The sequence below is a fragment of the Apteryx mantelli genome, chromosome 13 (assembly GCF_036417845.1).
Source record: "Apteryx mantelli isolate bAptMan1 chromosome 13, bAptMan1.hap1, whole genome shotgun sequence".
NCBI classification, from domain to species: Eukaryota; Metazoa; Chordata; class Aves; order Apterygiformes; family Apterygidae; genus Apteryx; species Apteryx mantelli.
This window is the reverse complement of record NC_089990.1, coordinates 4149049-4167432: the sequence shown is the minus strand read 5'-3', so window position 1 is coordinate 4167432 and position 18384 is coordinate 4149049. Positions and strand designations below refer to the sequence as shown.

Genomic DNA, 18384 nt, shown 5'->3' with positions numbered 1-18384 from the left:
GCAGCTCCGCGCCGGGGCGGGGCCGGTGCCGGTGGCGGCGGCGGCCGGGGGAGCGGGGCCGGCGGCGGAGCGCCCCGGGGGCGGCGGGAGGCGGGCGGCGGCGGGAGGCGGGCGGCGGCGGCGGGAGGCGGCTCCTCGGCCGGTCCCCGCGGGGCGGGGCGGGGCGGGCGGCGGGCTCGGCCGCTCGCGGGCTGGCACCGAGCGGAGCGGCCGCCGGCCGCGGCGGAGCGATGATCCGCAGGGAAGGTAAGGAGCGTCCTGCCCTGCCCTGTCCCGTCCCGTCCTGTCCTGCCTGCAGCGCCGGGCACCGCGGCCCCGCCGCGCTCAACAAGTGTCTGCCCCACCGGCACCGGTGCTCCCTCCCTCCCTCCCTCCTTCCCGCTGCCGTCCGGGCCGCCCTGCCCCACGCACGCCTCCCCCGGTGCCCCCCGGGTGGGAGACCCCACGGGCACTCCGGCTTCACGCCCTGCCCGGGCCGCTGGCCGCGTCCTCGTGCCAGCCCGCTCTGGAGCGCGCAGCCGTGGGACGCTGCCCACGTTCGCAGCCCTGTCGGGTGTCACAGGGAGGGTGGCCGCGGGCTTACGGGCACTGCGGGATCCTCCCTGCGCTGCTTGGGGCATGGTGAGACGGGCCCTGGGTGTCCCGCGCTCCTTCCTGAAGGATGTGACAGTGGGTGTGGCAAGAAGGGTGTTCCTGTCTCCCTCCATGTACGCGTTGGGGGTACGGCGGTTCCCCGGGTTCGGCGGTGCGGAGCCAGCGCTCCCCTGCTCCCGCCCGGTGTCACCCGGTGCCCAGCAGCGCAGGGGGCAGTGCACGGCGCGCTCCACCTTTTCTGTACGGCTCGGATTGGGGCGGGACGTCGGCGATCTCCGTGCGCACCGGCCTGGTGGCTCCGGTTCTCCTCCCTCTTCTTTAGCCTCTGCTGATAAGGTTGGGAATGACCAGGCGAAGATGACTCAACTCAGCTTGCGGGATGCTGGGCAGCGTCTGAAGCCACTGTCTCTCCTTGTAGAAAGGGAAACCCTCCACGCTAATACGAGGCTGGGATGCTCATAAAGCCCAATGGATCTGGCGCTCCAGGAAGTCCCGGCCTTTCCCGAGCTGGCATGGAGCTCAGTTCTGAGCAGGGCCCGGCTCAGAGCGTCTCCATGGGCGAGGGGCTGGTCGCACTTCCCCACGCGCCTTTCCCCCTTCTGCTCCTGCGATGAGTCAGTGCGGTCCCGTGACGCCGGCGGGACCCCTTCCCCTTTCGGCCAAGGAGGAGCAGGGAGCCGGCGGGGCGAGTGCTGCCTGGGGGCCAAGGGCTGGGACAGCAGGTGGCATGTGCTCCGGCCCTGGCAGACACAGGTCCCCTTGTTCGGTGACCTGAATTCCCGGCTGCGAGCCCTGGGACGAGTAAGGCCATCCTTTTTGCATGAATTCCCGGGTTAAAAGATGAGTGCCCGACGCTCCCGGGACGCCTCCCCCGCCTCCTTGCACAGACGCCCTTTGTCTGCTGGCCGCCTCAGAAACAAAGGGAAATATTCACTGATAGGGCTGGGACGGGCCCAAGGTCCATGGGAGCTCTCCTCCCGGCGGAGAGATGGGTCACATCTGGCGCTGCTCAAAGTCCATGGGAGCGTTCCTCCTGTTTGAGAAATGGGTCGTATCTGGGGCTGGAATTGGCTTTTCCTGTCTGCAGAGCTGGGCTGGCAGCTCCGGACGTTTGCCCAGAGAAGCGTGGAGCTCTCCTGGCACAGAGAGATCACAGCTCTGTTCCAGACCGGGATGGTCCCACAGCTACAGCTCCATGGGTGAGCCCAGTCTTTAACCAAAGCACTGCTTTATCCCAGCTCCAGGCTCCCCTGCCTGGCCAGCATCCCTCCATCCTACTTCCCTAGGACATCGTGTCCCCCACGTTTTCCATAGCCTGAGGAACCCACCAAGCAGCTCCCATCTCCTGCTGACCCAAGGCCAGCTCTCTGCGTGGAGCAATTCCCACGCTTCAGCCTGTAGAAATGTGGGTTTTGCCACTCGCGTAGCTGAGTTGTTTACGATATCTTGCACTAGACGAAGGGGACAGGCTGTAGTGATCATCTTCACTGCAGACATCTGGCCCCACATGGGAGACTGTGAAGAGTTCCTCATGCTAGCGCTAATAACCCTGTGCAACAGGGATGGGTCCAGCTCCTAAATGGTTTTCCTGCCAGGGAGATGGCAGTTGTGCTCAGATTGCCCAGCACTGCAAAGGTTTAGAGGTAAGTCACTGTGGGTTTAGCCTCTGAGGGTTAGAGAGCACCAGTGGGCAAAATCATCTTTAAAGCCCATGTCCAGCTTTCCACCATGCGTTGTCTGCAGCTCCCAGCCAGGTTAGCTGGGCTCACCGACTTCACTGGTGTGCCTGGAAGTTCACCAGAAAGGAAGAGGTGCTAAGCTCTTCCGAGTGTGTGCAAGGAGGCTGCTTTTGTCGCTGGCTGACTCAAAAATCTGGAGCTGGAAGGCAACTTGAGGTCTTACCAAGGCCACCCCTTTGCACTGCTCTAAGGCAGTGCCCCTAAGCCTTCCCAGATGATGTGTAGCTAGCTTTTGGCATTAACACCTCATTACTCCTGTGTCATCTCTGCAGACACCGAACGGGCAGTGGAAATTCTGACCAGATACCAAAGCACCTTGAGGTCTCCAGAGGAGCAGGAGTTGAAAGCCTCCATTGGAAAGGTCTCACACATCTTCCAAAGCGAGCTCTTCCAGGCTCTGCTGGGTAAGCCCCTTCCTTCTGGTCCCTGAAGCTTTGTGGTCAGTGGGCTCTGCTGACTGCTGGAGATGCCAGGGCGGTGACCGAGGCTGCCCCAATCCTGCCTGGGGGCCCGTGTCCTGACCAGGCTGGGGACATCCCATGCAAACACCCGGGCTCCTGTCTGCAGTCACCACCAGGCTGTGCAGCACCGTGTTTCGGCTGTGCCGCCGTGCAGACAACAGTCCCCAAAGGGGTCCTGGTCCCTCCTGCACCCACTTCAACCTGCTGCTTCCCATGCTTGCTGCCAGCCCGAAGGAAAACTAGATTTTCTGCCTTTGCTTGGGAGAATTCACACGCACGCAGCTCCGTTCGGAGCAGCCCGGCCTTTCTCACGCTTCGACCCGCGAGCGCTTGCGAGTGACATGCCGTGCAAGCGACTGCATCTCACACAAGGAGTGGGCTTGACGGCCGGGCTTGGCTTCGGGCTGGGGACCAGCAAATGCCATTTTGAGCACAGTGTAGCACTGTCTGTGTGGAATTAGACAAACACAGCTGGAGTCGCGCTGGACTACACAGCTCTGTGCGAAGTGCGTGGATACCTCACTGTATGATGTCATTTGAAAACGCACTTTCTTTGTGAAGGATTTAAAAAAAAAAAATCTGGTGTTTTGGACTCCGAAGTCGCTTGGCTCCGTTCCCCGCTGGAACAGGCCAGGTTCTGGTTTTGCGGTTTCTCTTAGGGCACAAGTTTTGAAGATAATCCCAGCAAAGGATTTACAGAAGATCCAATGTGCCGCGAGAGGCAGGAGCTCCCTCGCTGCTCCTCTCCTTAAGTGCTGCTTCCTGGAGGCCCCAGGGGAAACGCGTGCAGTCCTTGAGGTTGCCATTCCCAGGTCTTTTGGAGGAAACCATGTTTCCCTTTCCTTCCCACGGGCTCAGGCCATTGCCACCAGCCACGTTCACTGGCAGGGCTCGGGAGGACCCACAGCCCAGGGCAGCACGAGGTCTAGGGTTGGCTCTGCACCGTCCTCGGCACGTTTTGTCCCACTCTTGGCCCCGGTGCTCCTCCAGAGCGCTGTCCCATCTTGGCAGCTCGCATCTTTTCTTCACACCCTGCAGCCAGACACCCTTTTCTCTGCCTGCAAGAGTCCAGATTAGCATCTCCCACTTCTCTCTGTCTCTTGGCCCTCTTAGCACCTTTCCCTGCTGCTCCTTCTCTCCTGCCCGTACCTGTTCAAGGAGGAGCATCCCTTGGCCCTGCGCAGGGTCGGGGTGGGCAGTGGCTCAGCCGCCCCCTCTCGCGGAGAGGCGTCAGTGGGACGCGCGAGGTGAAGCCGGCCATCGGTGTTTGGCCATGCAGGGGTCAGCAGGAGCTCCCGCATGAGCCGGCCCGGAGTGGGGTAGGTGGGGGCAGAAAGCAGGACTCCTGCAGGAGCACCGGCTGCTAGTCCCATGCCCATGTGCTTGCAACTTGCAGCATCTCAGCACAGACCCCGGCACCAGGTTGCGAGCATCACCCCGTGGCTCAGTTTCCCCAGCGAAAAGCAGAAGACGGTCACGGGACGAGTGTCACGAAGAGCTTGGTTCCTCTGTGTCCCTCCTCCGGGGTGGATCCGGAGCTGTTTTACTCTCACTTTCCTTGTTCTTGATGTTTGTGCATCACCCGTAGAGGCTTTCAGCCCAAGCTTGTCGTTGTGAAGTGGACTTGGTAGCAGGGACACGGACAAGGAGCAGCTCCGGTAGCGCGCGGGGCCGGCGTGCACCTCCTTTCTGGACCCCTGGTTTACACAACCGCTCTGGACATTGTCACAGTCTGCATTAAACTGCGCGGGGACACTGCTGCGGGTTCAGGGCCGTGGCCCCCAGCGACTGCTGCGATCCCCCTGGCACAGGTGGGGGGATCCCACCCCTCCACGGGAGCATCCCAAGGTGGCACGAAGCCCGACGCTTCATTTCAGCGCAGGAGCGTGGTGGCGGGAACGTAGCCGGGCAGAGCGCGTGTGCGCGCGGACCTTCCCGACGCGCCGCTCCGAGCCGCCCGCCCTCGCGTCCCACCAGCACGGGCACGAGGGAGCGCCGCTCCTCCGGTGCCCTTTCTGAACTGGTTGAACAGGATATTAGTCCCCCCCCGCCACGGCAAGCTTTCTCTAGAAGTGTTTACCTAACGAGGAATTTGCCTTAATTGCTTCCTCCCCCCCCCCCCCCCCGAAGCATGCGCGTGTGCAAATTCCTCCGTCCCAGCGCAGGGACGCGGGACGCTGCCGGGCTGCTGCTCGCTGCGGCGGATGCGCGCCGGCGGCTCTCGGCTCCCGCGGTCCCGGCCCGTCGGAGCGTGGCGACGGCCCTGGCTCGCTCCGGGAGGGTGGAGCGTTTCCAGCCTTTCTTTGCTTTTCGCTCGCCCTTTTCCCCGAAGCTGGGACAGAGCCGCAGGCGGGGAGTTTTCGGAGGGAGGCGCTGCGAGGGTTGAACGCCTCCCGCGGCGCTCCCCTTTCGCTGCCCCGCGCGGCGGCAGATGCGTCCGGCTCCGGAGAGATCCCGGCCAGCGGAGCCTCGTCCTCCCGCAGGCTTTCGGGAACGCGGGGCTGGTACGTGCTTGGACGCAGACCTCGCCCGCCTACGGGCAGCGCTGCCCTGAGACGCGCGCTGGCCCTGCTGAGTTTGCACCCCGAAACGCGTTGCGCGATCGTTACCAGAAATGCCAAATGCCCGGACGTCCCACGTGGAAAACCGAAGAGATTCGGCTTTTTGTAGGCTTTGGCATGAATCGGCTCTTTTGTGGCCCCGCGCGCTGCTCTGCTCAGGGACGCGCCGACCGCGGCTCCGGCACGGAAGAAATTCTTGGGCCGCACGCAGGGAAAATGGGATTTACTGGCTCCCTCCTCCCGGCCTTTCGCTTGATTTGGCCGAGATCGCTGAGCCAAGCTCATGATTTGTAGGGAAACAGCCCAGAAAAAGGGTGCTGGGTGCCACAAAAACACCCCGTGCTGCTCTTTGTGCTGCTTTTCATGTTTTTTGGCACCGTTGCCGCCCCAGCCAAGCGCAGCCGGCTGTGACGCTCCCCGCCCGGCGTTGCGGCTCCGCTCCCTGCAAACGGGGGTCGGAGCCAGCGAGGGCAGAGGTGCCGTTCGCAGCAATTCCCGCTCCTGGAGCCCGGCTGGGAAGATGCTCCGCGCCGTGCCGTGCCGCCCAGCATCGCCCATCACCCACAGGAGCCACTCTGCTGACCTTTCCCTCCCGGAGCAGCCTGAAAGGGGCCGTTGTGCCCCGCGCGGAGGGCGAAGCCGGCCGGAGAAGCTCGGCGTGTGCACGCTCGCCCGCCCAGGCCGGCGGCGGCCAAAAAGGCAGCGCTCCTCCCGCAAGCCCTCCGGGGCCGGCTCCTTTCCCGCGGCCGAGCGGTCGCCGGTGCAGACTCGCCGCGGCGCCGGGGTCACACCAGCACCGTGCCGCTGCTGCGAGAGTGGAGTTTCTCGGAGCAAATCCGCACCCATCGGAGCAGGAAGGTCATTTTCTGCAAGCGCGCGCGCTGGTCGGCACGAGGATGCTGCATTATCCCTCCGCTTCCGGTGCGACGGGAAGGTTTGGTGCCGTTCGTTTGATGTATTGGCCCCAGGAGGAAATTGTTAGGCTAATTCCGATCTGAGTTACTCTGCATAAATCTTGAGTTGCTCTTCCTTACTGGAGCCAGGGCGGATTTACGCTGCCGTCAGACAGCAACTGGGCTGCACGACAGCGCGTGCGGCATCGGCTGTTGCTGCCGCAACGTCCCCTTACGAGGGTAGCGCCGTTCTTAAAACGCGCAGGTGAAGCAAAGCCGCAAAGCCCAAAGGAAGTGAAGGAAACAAGTAAATGTAATTTAACTTGAATTACGCCCGTGCCCACGGCCTGCGAGACACCCGTGTCACTGCGATGCCTTTTGCCGGCCGAGCGGGGCTGCCAGGCGGGCGGCTGCGGCTCCCGGGGCCGCGGTCCGCGTGCAGACGGGGCAGGCTGGGGGGCCGCATGCTCTTGAAATCCTGTTTTCGTTTCCCCGGAGTTTGGCACATCCCGAGCGGAGCCGTGCGTAAGCCGTGCCATGAGGAGCCCCTGGCTGCCTGTTAGGCAACGACTTATTTTTATAACGGGAGGGAGAGATGTTTTTGCCCTGAAACAAAGTCCCGTTTGTCCGGCTGCGTGATGACGGGTCACCGCGACCTCGGGTCAATTTTCCGCCGGCTCCGGGCTGCTTTCCCGGCACTCCCGGCGGCTGCGGTGGAGATGCCCCCGTCTTACTCCGCTCTGAGTGCTGGATGCTCTTCCGAGCCGGCTGCGGGGAGCCAGCGATTCTTCCGGCCTCAAGTGTTTTGTAGCTCCGGTATTTCCTGAGCCGTGAATTAGGTTATCACTTCCCCAGAATTATCGACCGTAGCTCCAAGATCTCCTTCGCAGCGGTACGGCCGGTCTGGAGCCCATCCCAGTGTATCGAACCAGCCAGACAGGCTGCCAGGGCGGCTGAGGACCCTTTCCCAGCGCCTTGCCAGGTTTCCACTGGAAATCTTTTAAAAATGGGCATTTAATACCCCGCAGTCCCCTGCTGGGGGACGGTTTAAAAGGAGAAATTGCCCACTGGAGCAGGTAGGTCCGTGTTTCGTCCTCGAGCGCCCTCGGATCGCTTGGGCGAACGCCCTGCGCCACCGGGGTTTGGTACCGTCCGTCTGTCCGTAACCCTTCGCACCCCTTCACGGGGCTCTCCGGCCTCCTCCGCAGCAGGCGCAGATACAGAGATGAGTTGAGCCTCTCTGCTGTGGCTTTACCCTCCCCGGGTGCTTATTCATGGCACGCTCACTTTTTGGCCCTGCGGACTCCCCGACGGGCTCCCTGTCTCCCAGGCGCGTGCAGGGTTTTATTACTGTTTTAGGCCTTTCGCGAGGCTCTTCCCAAACTCTTCTGGCCGACCTTCTCGGAGCTCTGCATTTAACCTGGCAGCATTTACCATTCTGTCTGTTTTTCTCCTTTGGACACAACTTCGGCTGTTTAGAAGAACGTCTCCTCGCTTTTAATAGCCTCCCTCGCCCTGCTGTCCAGCCCCGCTTCCCTCCTTTCTGCGCTTATGCCAGTGCGGCATCTTCAAACAGCCTCTGTGCCTCCTGCGAGCGCTATTTCTTAATAACACGCTTCTGCACCCGCAAACGGGGTGCTGGCAAGCTCCCCTCGAGGCCCGGACGGACGGAGATGCCCGCACCCGGCCGGGTGGTGGGACGGGATGGAACGGGATGGGATGGGATGGGGCGGGCGTCCCGGCGGCGCGGCGGCTCGCTTCCCCGGTCCTGGGCACCTCTCGGCGCTGTTTTGCAGATATCCACGAGTTCTACGACCTGACGCTGCGCTCGGCCCCGGCGTCGCTCGCCGAACCGACCCCGGCCCCCAGCACCAGCCCCAGCACCGGCAGGCAGCAGGTCGGGGCAGGCGCACCCGGCCCCCCGGCCGAGCCCCCCGGCCCCCCCGAGGTAAGCCCCATCCCGCAGCCACCTTCCCAGAGGGAGCTCGAGTCCTTTAGCTTCCCCTTCGCCGGATTTTTCTCTTTTTTTTCTTTCAGCCCCCCCCATAAATTTGGTGCCTCTCCTTTGCATCGGCTTTAATTTTCAACAGCCTCCTAAAAAACCGCTCCCGGGCGGTTCCGCCGGCCCCGTCGCACCGGGGCGGCACCGGGGGGGGGGGGGGGGCACCGCTGGGAAAAGCCAACAGCCCCTTTTCGGTGGCGTCGAGCCCTGCAGCGAGCGGCGGGGGCCGGGAGGGGGGGGGCGGCGAGCCCCCGGGGTTGCTTTTCCGGGCGTCTCTAGCAGGCACCGACCCTATTCCGCCCCCCGGGAGACGCCACGGTCGGTAAAAGCGTTGACACCTCAAGGCGGGCGCGAGCGGGGGGCGGCGGGGACCCCCCACGCCGCGGGAACCCCCGCTAGCCGCCCGCGCGTCTCGTTGCAGGGCGCCGAGCGGAGGCCGCCGGCGGGGGCCCGGCCGCGCCTGGTGCGGGTGACGGCGCGGAGGACGGAGGCGCCGGCCAGCGTCCGCGGCCTGCTGGTGGGCGCGCGTGGCGCCCTGCCCCAGGTGAGGCTCCGCGCCGGGGCGGCCGCGGGGTTTCGAGCGCCGCGCGCACCGCGTCGGCCTCGGCGGCGCTCGGAACGGCGTCTGCGCGGGAGCTCTTCTCCCGAAACGTTGGACAGGTGAACGGGTCACCGCTTCTTCTCTCTCCTTTTTAAATGTTTTCCGTCTCGTTCTGGACTGCAATAAAACGGGTAATGCCCCATCCTCCTTTTTTTTTTCCCCCTTACTGTTTAATTTCTCCTTTTCCTTTTGCTTCTCTCTGTCTTTTCCAAGTCTTTTCCAACTTTCTCCAAGTCTTTAGGGATGTTGGAGGGGCAGGACTGGGGTTTTAGGGATGCAATGGGACGATGCGAGAGGCTCGGCTCGGCTCGGCTTGGCCGCAGCAGGGAGCAGGGCAGATGTGCAGGGAGCAACAGAGCCGGGACCCTTCCCTTGCAGGGACGCTGCACCTTCCTCCCACGGGAGAAAGGGAACAGCCAAAACACGAGTTTTGACAAAACACATTTTTACAGAGTAGGAGATTGTTTTAGAAAAAAGCTGCTTTTTTTAACTAAAAACCTGGAGCAAATTTCCAGTCTCTGGCAGTGAGTCTGCTGTGCTCAGAGAAGGGGAAGGTGGCTCCGGGGAGGGTTGCAAAAACCCGTAACGGCTGGGGGGGGGGGAACCAGTCCGGCCTGCAGATTTTAAGGATTTTTCTTCCTAACTATCCCAGGCTCCGGAGAGTATCGGCTCTTGCACCAGGCCCCGAACGTGTGTGTGCGTTGCGACGGGTCCTTTAGCAGCAGCTATCTCGCCTTGGTTTTAAGAGTGCACGTGCTGGGGAATCCGCTGTCCCGACGGTTAGGTATCCTCGCCGCTGAAAACCTGCGCTTGCTGCCAGCCTGCATTTCTCTCGCGTTAGCTCCCGGCCCCGGGAGGTTTTGCTGCCTTTGTTTGCTGGGATCAAGGGCCGCAGCAATCAGAAATGTTCCCAACGTGTAGGTATTTATAGATGCGTCTGACTTCCCTCTCCGCTTTCCTGCAGATAAACGAAACGGATTTGGCTGCTTCGCTTTCACTGCGCGAGGCAGGTTTTTCCCAGCCCTGAAATAATTCCCGTCGTTCTTTCCCGACGCTTTGTTATTTGCAGCCTCCTCCTTTCATAGCCGGGACCTCGACAGGCGGGAGAGGGGCCTCGGCACTGGCGCCGGCACCTGGGCGCTTCGGTTTCGGTTCCCGAAGGTCCAAGTGGCGTCGGGGCTGGGTGACACCCGAGCACCCGGCTCCGGGGCGACGCGTTTCCCAGGCTCCGGCGGGGGCTGTGTGGCATTTCCGAAGCGGGTTTCGGGAAAGCCCTCGAGACGGCAAACGGCACACACGAGAGCCGGGGAAGCTTTCTAAGGGGGAGATACTTAGTGCTAAGCTGCGGGGCAGAGCGACGGCTGCCGCCGCGGGGGCCGGGGCGCTGGCTGCCACCCCACCGCCGAGAAAAGGAAGCGAGATGAAGTGTCCCGTCGCGCCTGCAGTAAGTGCCGCTCTCTTCTCGCATCCGTCAGCGTAAATAAGTTTCCTGTTGTCCCGGCTTCGTCCCCAGCCCCGCTTGCAGCTCCCGCCGCCGGCAATGGCAGAGCTCGAGCCGCTGCGACCTGCTTGAGCCGGGCCAATGCGTGAGAAACCCGTGGCGAGAAGCAGCTCGCCCGTCTGCACGGACGCCTCCAGGAGCAGGGAACCGCCGGCGAGGAGGTGCGGGCGGCCGGACGGCCCTGCCGCGCGGAAACGGGCCCTGCTACGGAAGCGGGAGCCGCCAGCCCGGCTTGTCCGTGCTCCGGCTGGGGCTGCAGGAAGCCGTCGTTCCCCTGCAGACGCCGACCTTGTGCCCCCCCTGCTGCTGGCGCAGCGAGAAAGTGAAGCGGGAACAACAGCGCTGCCGAGCAGCGGCCCTGCGCCTGCGAGCCAGTGCCGCTCGCCCCCCGCTTCCGGAAAGCCGTGCCGGAGATAGGGTTGTCCGTCCGTCCATCCTTTTGAGCTGCCATTGCTGCTTGCTTTAGGGCAGTTTTGCTTTGTGCTGGTGCAAGCGCGCGGTCCCGTGCGACAGACCATGTGCTGGCATCTGCGGGGCGCCAGCGCTGAGCAGACACCAGCCCCTCTCCGACAGCCCCAGCCAGCCAGTACCTGCCAGGCACCGCTTCCATTTTGGTCCCCGTGCCCGCGCTCCCGCCCCGCTGCCCTGCGCAGCCGCCCCAGCCTCCCAGGAGGCTGCTGACAAATCTCGCGGGTGCGTTTCTGCACAGCAAACGGGCTTTCAGCTCCGTTTTGGGGAGGAACAAACCCCGCCTGAATGCGGAGCCTGGCAGGGCAGCTGCTTCCTATCCGGAGCGCGGGAGCTGGGGGGACGTCGCTGCATCTTAATGGCGCTGGGCTGGACGGAGCCCAGGATTCCCGCGGCAGAGGCAGCAGCAGCGCTGGTAGAAATAGAGCAGCCGCGATAACGGCTCGTGAGGGTCTTTAGGCTTTCGGATTTGAAGGATCAGTACTGAGCTATGCCGAGAGGCGCCTTACCCTTGGCGCCCGTAGGTGGACTGAGGGCATCGGCTGGAAGGGCAGGAGGCAGGGATGGGCGCGGGTTCGGGAGCCGTCCCGCTTTTTAAAGGAGCACTCGCTGCTCCTCTTGCTCAGCTCCGGCCCCTTCCCCAACTCCTGTCGGTATCTTCCCAATCTGGGGGATTCCCAGAGTCCAGCTCACGATGGCATTTTCAAGTCTATCCAAGTGCCGTATGAGCACGGGCTTGGTTTCCTTGCTGGATCACGTGGGCATGTTTTAAAACATTGCTCCCACTCGCTGTTTGGAGGGTGTCCGTAGGTGTCCGTCGTACCTTGCAAGACCTACCCGGTGCTGCTCCTAAGGAATTATTCCGAGCATTGAGACTAAAGGGAAGGACTGCCATGGCCGGTGGCCTCGGTGGCGCGTTGGGCTGGTGCATTCGGGCACGTCGGAGCCTGGAGCCGAAGTCGGACCTGGACAGCGTGGTGCCTTGCTGTGGGCGCTTCCGCAGCCTCACAACCTGCTGCCCGCCCGTGCGTGCGGTCTCCCTGTTTAGGGGTTACTTTTAGCCCAGGCCGGTTCACAGTCTGGTTTATGGCAGACCGCGGCGAGGGGTTGTGCCAGACCGACGGAGGGGGCAGCGCGCTGCAGCGCGGGGCGGACGCGGGCTGCTCCTGGGGCCCGTTTCACCGCCGAAGCCAGGGCAAGCTCTGCCCGCTGCTCCGCGAGCGCGTTGCCGTCCCGCCGCTGTGCCGACGGCTCCTCTCTCCCTTTGCACCTTGCATGTGGCTCTTCCCCCTGTGCGCAGCGGCGGGTTTCCAAGCCGAAGCTCATTTGGGATTTTTGCAGGGATTTGGGATTTTTGTAAGCTTTGGTGCTCCATTCCTCCAAGGGCACAGCTGTGTCAGACCAGGAGTGGCTGGGAAACCACTGTGGCTCATGACAGCACGTGGCTTGGCTTCCTTTGGGGTGAAACTAAACCCAACCCGGAGCTCCAGCTGCTGCTCCTTGGGGCTGGACCATCGCGGTGCAAAGCAGCCTTGGAGGCCAGGGTGGGGTGAAGCGGCACATCTACCCCCGGCCCCGCAGCGGTGCCGGGGGCTGCACAGGTCGGCGCTCCAGATCATGGGTTAAACCTCACCCCACGACCTCGGGGAAGGCGCGTGCATGTAGGACACCGAGGCCCTCGCCTTGCTGGGAGTGGGGAAGCTCTGCTTGTTTCTTCTCCGCGTGCTGGCGCCAAGGGGGATCGCAGATGCGGCTCGTGCGGGGAGGACTGGCTCCCCGCCGGGGTCAAGCCTGAAAAGGCAGCCGGGCCGTACCCTAACACATCCGCCTGTCTGTCAGGCTGAGGTGAACCTTGCCCCTGCCCCGCTGGTGGGCACAGACTGGAAGACCCCGTCAGGGCCGCGGCGACGCTGGTTTCTGCTCCCGGCGCGCGAGAGCAGGAGCAGCGCTGACGGCGGCGCGGCGCCTTTAAGGGCGGCGCGTGAGCTGGCTGCGGCAGGCTCGGGACGCCGCGATTGGCTGCGCGCCGGGCAGGCGAGCCGGGGGCGGGGCCCGCCATTCATAAAGTTCCGAGCATCACTTTCTCCCTTAAAGGAGCCGGCGCAGTTGAGGGAAGGCCCGCTGGGGCCGGGCGGGCGCCGGCCTCCCTCGCCTGGGGGGAGCCTCTGGGCTCTGCTGTGCCCCTCTGTGTCCCCAGGGACATCCCTCCCGTGCATCCCACCCTGGGACTTGGCCTGTCATGCGCTGTCCCTTGAAGGGTCTTGGCCACCTTGACCCCTGCTGGTCCCGCGGCCACTGTTGAATGGGAGTCGGACACAGCCGGAGCCAACGTGTTATCCTGCGGCACTCGGAGGTGGATGAGACCCCTGGCAGGTCAGCAGGGGAAGCCCTCCTCTGAGGCTGCACGCGCTCGCTGTCAGCCCCGACAGCGGAGTGTCCCTGACCCGCCGGCACCCTGCGAGTCCAGCAGGAGAGACCTGCGTGTAGCATCGAAGTGTAGCTTAGCCCCCTGCCCCTAGCCGTTTCGGGGTCCAGAGAGCTCCCTTTCTGCTCCCCCCACACAGGGTGGGAATCATCCAGGGAAGCCTGGGTCCCCCTGGCCCTGGATGTCTGGAAATGCCCCGCAGGCTGCGCCTGTATTGCCCAGGGCAGCCCGGGCCCCGGCTCTGGCCCCGAGCACAGCGGTGCTGAGCCCTTGCAGCGGTTTTGGGGCCAGGCGCCAACTGCCTCCCGCAGGCGAGCCGGCGCGTGGGGCTCTGCGGCACCCAGGGCGCGTCGGCTCCCGCGGGGCCGGCACGGCGGGCTCCGGCACAGCGCCGCCTTGCACGGCGCACGCGGTTCGTGTGCGGCTGCCGCCGAGGCTGAGCGTGCGCGTACGCCCAGGGCCAGCTCGGGACTAGGGAAAGATGTGGGGAAACAGGGTGTCTGCTGCAGCCGCTCTGAGCACAACCATCTGGAGACCAAGGAACAGGACCAAAAAAAGATATCAACAGATTCTCTTAAAAACATGGGGCTTGAAAATAGCTCTCTTCTTTGACTCTGCCTCTGAGTTGTGAAGTGGCGCCCTGGTCACATTTGCAAACTTTTCCTCCGATCCGTCGGCCTAGGAATGTGCTTTCTCCTCAAGGCAATGAGGCGCGCACAAGGATTGGGCACCCACGAACCGTGAGACGTAGCCGGCTGTAACACAGCAACTGAGTCCTGTTAATGTTTAATCTGGGGTAAGGACATTTCTCTGCGTTTTATGAGCTGCCAGCTGTGCTTGAAACTGCAGTTTTGCTCGGACACGTGTGACCCAGCATTGCCCCAGTGGGCATGTGCTCCAAACCCCCCCCCCCCCCCAAAAAAAAACCCTCTAGCCTGTGCTGGCTCCGGGGAGTGCTGCATCCCTGGGAGAAGGGAAAGCAGCATTTCGGGGGGCAGGTGAGCCATCGAGGCTCCCCGGCACCCGGGGCCGCTCCGCAGGAAGGCAGCCCGCAGATGGCCCGTGTTTCAAACACTTCGTTGTAAGGCTGAAGCCTCCCTCCCGGCCGACTAGGGAGAGCGGCTGTGGGATCGGGAGGCTGCCGGGAAATCCATAAAACCCGCTGCAAGTGATTGCTATTAAACAGAGCCCCCGGGCTCTGCTTTGCGGCGAGGGAGCCGGGGCTCTGCTGGGGGGACCCGCAGGCAGGGCTCCGTCGTGGAGCCGTGCGTGGTGCGTCAGTCCTCACCCCTGCGACCACGGCGGTGGGAGACGTTTCATTTGCCGTGATTTCCATTGCAGAAGGGCGCTGGTGGTGTTTATTGGAGAACCTCGCGCGGTTGCTTCTGCTAGTGAGGCTACAGGCCCCGCGCCGCGGCGCTGGGCAGCGTGTCGGGGACCGTTAACAGAATGAAAAAGGTCTTTTTGCCCTGGAGGAGAAGCATTTGTTTGGCCACCACCCCGAGTGTGCTATCGGTCCCTCGGCGTGCCCAATCGTTATTAGCCCAACTGCACTTTTCCCAGCACAAATTGCTCCCCGCCGGGTGGGGAAGCGGCCTCAGCACGAGGCGTTTGTTATCCTGCCCCTTCCCATTCACCGGTGATTATGCAAACCTCCAACGCCGGCAGGACGCCGCTGCCGCCGCGCAGCGGGCGCCGGGCAGCGCCGGCAGCACGGATGGGGCCGGGCTGTTAAAGCTTCATTCGGCAGCCCACGGACACGGAAAAGTGCCGATGCCCGCTGCAGTGGGGGTCTGTAACAGCCGCAGGGAACCAAGCGGTGGGGCTGAGCGGGGCTGGGGTCGCGCCTGCCCTTGCTGCTCGCCTCCCTGCGGCCTGGCCCCGGCCGTGCGTTTTGCTCCTTGCTCCCCGCTCTCCGTTCGGGGGCTGCAGACCCCGCTGTCTCCCCTGCTGTTTGGATGCTGGGTAGGTTTTGCAGACAGCTGCATTTGAGGGAGATACATCCCCCCCCATGCAAAACTGTCCACAGCTTCACCCCCAAATATTACAAAGATGACACCTTCACCCTCTCTGCTCAGGCTCAGAGATAACGCGCGGCTTCGGGGCAATATTTCGCGAAGGCAGCCCGGCCGCAGAGGCTCTGACAGCGACCAGGTTCCCCCAGCAAGACTCCAGCTCCCGCCGGGGCTAAAGGCAAGCGCGGGAAGCACCAGTGTGACAGCGCTTGTGTCACTGCCCTCTGCCTCCAAGGAGCAGGCTGCCCGCAGACTGCTCGGGCTCAAGCAGTGTTTGAAGCTGTTCGTCCTCAAACGCTTCTGCCCCCTTCCTAGAAAAGCTGCGGATGCAACAGAACCCCCCGAAGTGGCTCAGCTCCCTTCCTTCTGACCCACCTTGGAAGGCTGCTAGGGATGAAGGCTGCACCTCCAAGCCTCTCCCTCACGCCTGCCTTCCTCTTCCCGCAGGACTTGGCCTGAGAGCGAGGAAGCGACAACAGGGGCTGAGATGCCGCAACGCCGGATAAAACCCAGCTCCGCGCCGCCCTCAGGCCGTGTAAATAGCACCGTCTCCTGGGATTTCTTGACGCTTTGCTGAAATTAGCACCTGTAAAAAGAGCAGCTGCCAAAGCTGAATTTAAATAAGACGGGCCGGCTGCTGGCAGGAAGAGGATGGGATCAGCGAATGCTTGGTTGCCTTGAAACGCTCCCCTCGGTGAAGGCACCTGTCTGGAAATCAGCGCCTTGAGTTGTGCTCAACGCCCAGCTAACTGGGCAATAAGCCCACATCTGCCTGGAGGTGGCCAGACCCTGCATGTGGCCCTCTAGACCCAGGCCAGGACGAACCAGCACAGCCGCTCGCACCCTTCGGGCGCTGGCAGCGCCGCTCCCCGTAGCCGGAGATGCCGATATTCACAGGAGAAACCTCCAGTGATGCAAGATGCAGGTGCACGTGGCCAGCCGGCACTGGGCTCCCGTCGAGCGCAGCCAGTCTTCTCTACACGATAACATGTCTCAAGCCACTCACAGTGTTAGGGAGCATCGGCAAACAAGCAGCAGCAACCGGGGTTGTTTTCCTTTTAATTGGGGCCAGCAGATGACACGTGCAGCTCCCCGTAAACAAGTAGGAATTAAACAACTCTTGCGGCAGGGACAGTGCAGGGGAGCGAAAATGGGAGATGCAGGTTTTCAGGAAAGGAACCAGAAGCTGGTAGGAAGCTTGGATGAAATCCATAAGTGCTGCAGCAGTTGAGGCATGAAGACAGGAGCCCTCTGTTTGCAGGTGGTGGTTAGACACTATCAAGTAAGAGAGCCGGGAGAAGAAACAGAAGATCTAGATCGAGGAGCCCTCCCCAGGCTGTGCGCTGGCAAGGGAAGGGGGTGAAGGCAGTGATGCTGCACTCGAGGGCTGTCTGCAGGGCTCCCAGAGCACCCTCCTGGTGGAGGACACACTCCAATCTGCCACGGAGAAACAAGATCAAAATGCTTCTCTTAATTGTTCATTCAGCTCCTCATTAAAGCGTTTTTCCCTAACAGGTCTCATCCTTTGCTTTTGCATAGACAGGGTTACGAGGGCGGCACATGCCCTTCTCCACCAAGACCAAATCAGTCTCTTCCAGACGCAGGTCTCCTGTCTGACTGCAGCCCAGAGCTGGCTTTGGTGGTCGTTCAGAGCAGTGGAGGGGCCCCTGGACCCACAGCGGCCAGTGAGGCTCTGCACCGCACAGTCCCTGCAGCTGAAAAGTGCCGTTTTCTAGGGTGAGAACTGCTATTGGAGGCAGTTTTGCAGCTCGGTCAGAGCAGTAATTAATTATCGGTGCGTTACAGATTCTGGGCACCTCTGTTTTTGATGATGAAGCGACTCGGGTCTCGCAGGTGTCACAGGGTGGGAGGTGGTGGGTAGGCAAGATGGACTTTGTGTCCCTTGACTCTTATGTGGGAGGCACTGGCCTCCCACCTGTTTCTGCAAAGCTTCCGGCTCGTTGCTCTGCTTTGGTGGAGCAAGCGCCTCAGGCAGCTTCGTTAGTGTCCCAGTCTGACCCCTCATTCCTGCTTCTGCCCTCACCGCGGCAAGATGCCCACTCTCCACGGAAAACATCCCCCGCAGAGTAAAAGTGCTTTGAGAGGTGTCTCAAGGAGCAGTAGAAGATGTGGACATGATCCTAATTGCTGAAAGCCTGAAGTATAAACTTCTCCATTAATTCCAACACTGTGAGCTTTCCCTCCACGCACACATACACAAACACACACTTTTTCTTTGATTAAAATAACTCTGAAGGGGCTTGTTATCCATGTAGACCTCCAATCCTTCTTCACCTTAGTAAGTGCTTGGTGCCTGCAGTGTCCTACAGCAGCAGGTTCTGCAGGGTAAAAGCCTTTTCTTACCTGCAGCTGCTGGCTTCCTCTTGCTGTGTCTCCTGCCTCTTTGGGTCGGTGCTGCAGCGTGCCCGGGGTGCAGGGTGTCTGTCACCCGGTGCAGTGCTCCTGGCCTGTGTGTGTGCCACCGAGAGCCCCTTGGAGCAGCAGGGCTAGCAGCAGTTGCTGAGAGAGACTCGCCAGCAGAAAACTGGTCTCCAAGGGCTCTGACAGTGTGAGGCGCTCTTGATGCCAGCGCAGAGGAACAGGGCTCTCTGAACTTGAGCTTTATGAGTGTCCTGAACTTGGGAGCCGGGGTATTTTCTGTGTGAATATATCTGAGCCACAACAGAGCTCCATCAGGCATGGAGCAGCAAATGGTTGTAACATCCATTCTGTGCTGGAGGTAACCTACGCAGCCCCAAGGCGACGAACACCAGCCAGCACAGGAGACGAAGGGCTCCCAGCTGCACGGTGGGGATCTCGGCGCCTGGGGCTCCTGGGACAACGTGGGTCTGAAGGAGAGGGGTCTTCTGCCCCCTCTCCTACACCTGGGAGCAACTGCTGCACTTGACCACTTGGGAGCGAACACTGCTGGAGCCTGTCTATCCGCAGTGGTAAAGTACAGAAGTACTTTTGTGCTGCAGTTTAAAGAGCTGAGGAAACAAGAAGCAGGCAGGGACATTTGTTCTGCTGTCACCCGCTTCCTCCTCCCAAAGGCTGGCCTCTGAGCAGGGCCATATTGTGCCAGCTGCTCGGAGGCCAGCAGGAGCTCTTAGATCTTGCAGCC

The 18384-nt window shown here is 62.2% G+C and overlaps 1 protein-coding gene across 3 annotated transcripts; it reads left to right on the top strand.

Moving 5' to 3' along the window:
- Positions 1–184: 184 nt before the first annotated feature.
- On the top strand, positions 185–16755 carry LOC136993256 (disks large homolog 1-like). 3 transcript variants are annotated; one of them, XM_067303971.1, is made up of 5 exons: positions 185–246; positions 2606–2737; positions 8045–8196; positions 8672–8794; positions 15708–16755. In XM_067303971.1, the coding sequence occupies exons 1-5, from the start codon at positions 231–233 to the stop codon at positions 15717–15719; spliced, it is 435 nt and encodes a 144-aa protein (XP_067160072.1). In that variant the 5' UTR covers positions 185–230; the 3' UTR covers positions 15720–16755. The 3 variants fall into 3 exon arrangements, with proteins under 3 accessions (XP_067160072.1, XP_067160070.1, XP_067160069.1); XM_067303969.1 differs by having other exon boundaries at positions 15324–16755; XM_067303968.1 differs by lacking the exon at positions 15708–16755 and having other exon boundaries at positions 8672–9002.
- The last annotated feature ends 1629 nt before the right edge of the window (positions 16756–18384 follow it).

What these genes read in the sequence shown, in the direction of transcription:
- LOC136993256 (XM_067303968.1), top strand. An exon ending in GCTCTTCCAGGCTCTGCTGG is followed by an intron (nt 2,738 to 8,044) that starts GTAAGCCCCTTC and finishes GCTGTTTTGCAG; the next exon opens with ATATCCACGAGTTCTACGAC. An exon ending in AGCCCCCCGGCCCCCCCGAG is followed by an intron (nt 8,197 to 8,671) that starts GTAAGCCCCATC and finishes GTCTCGTTGCAG; the next exon opens with GGCGCCGAGCGGAGGCCGCC.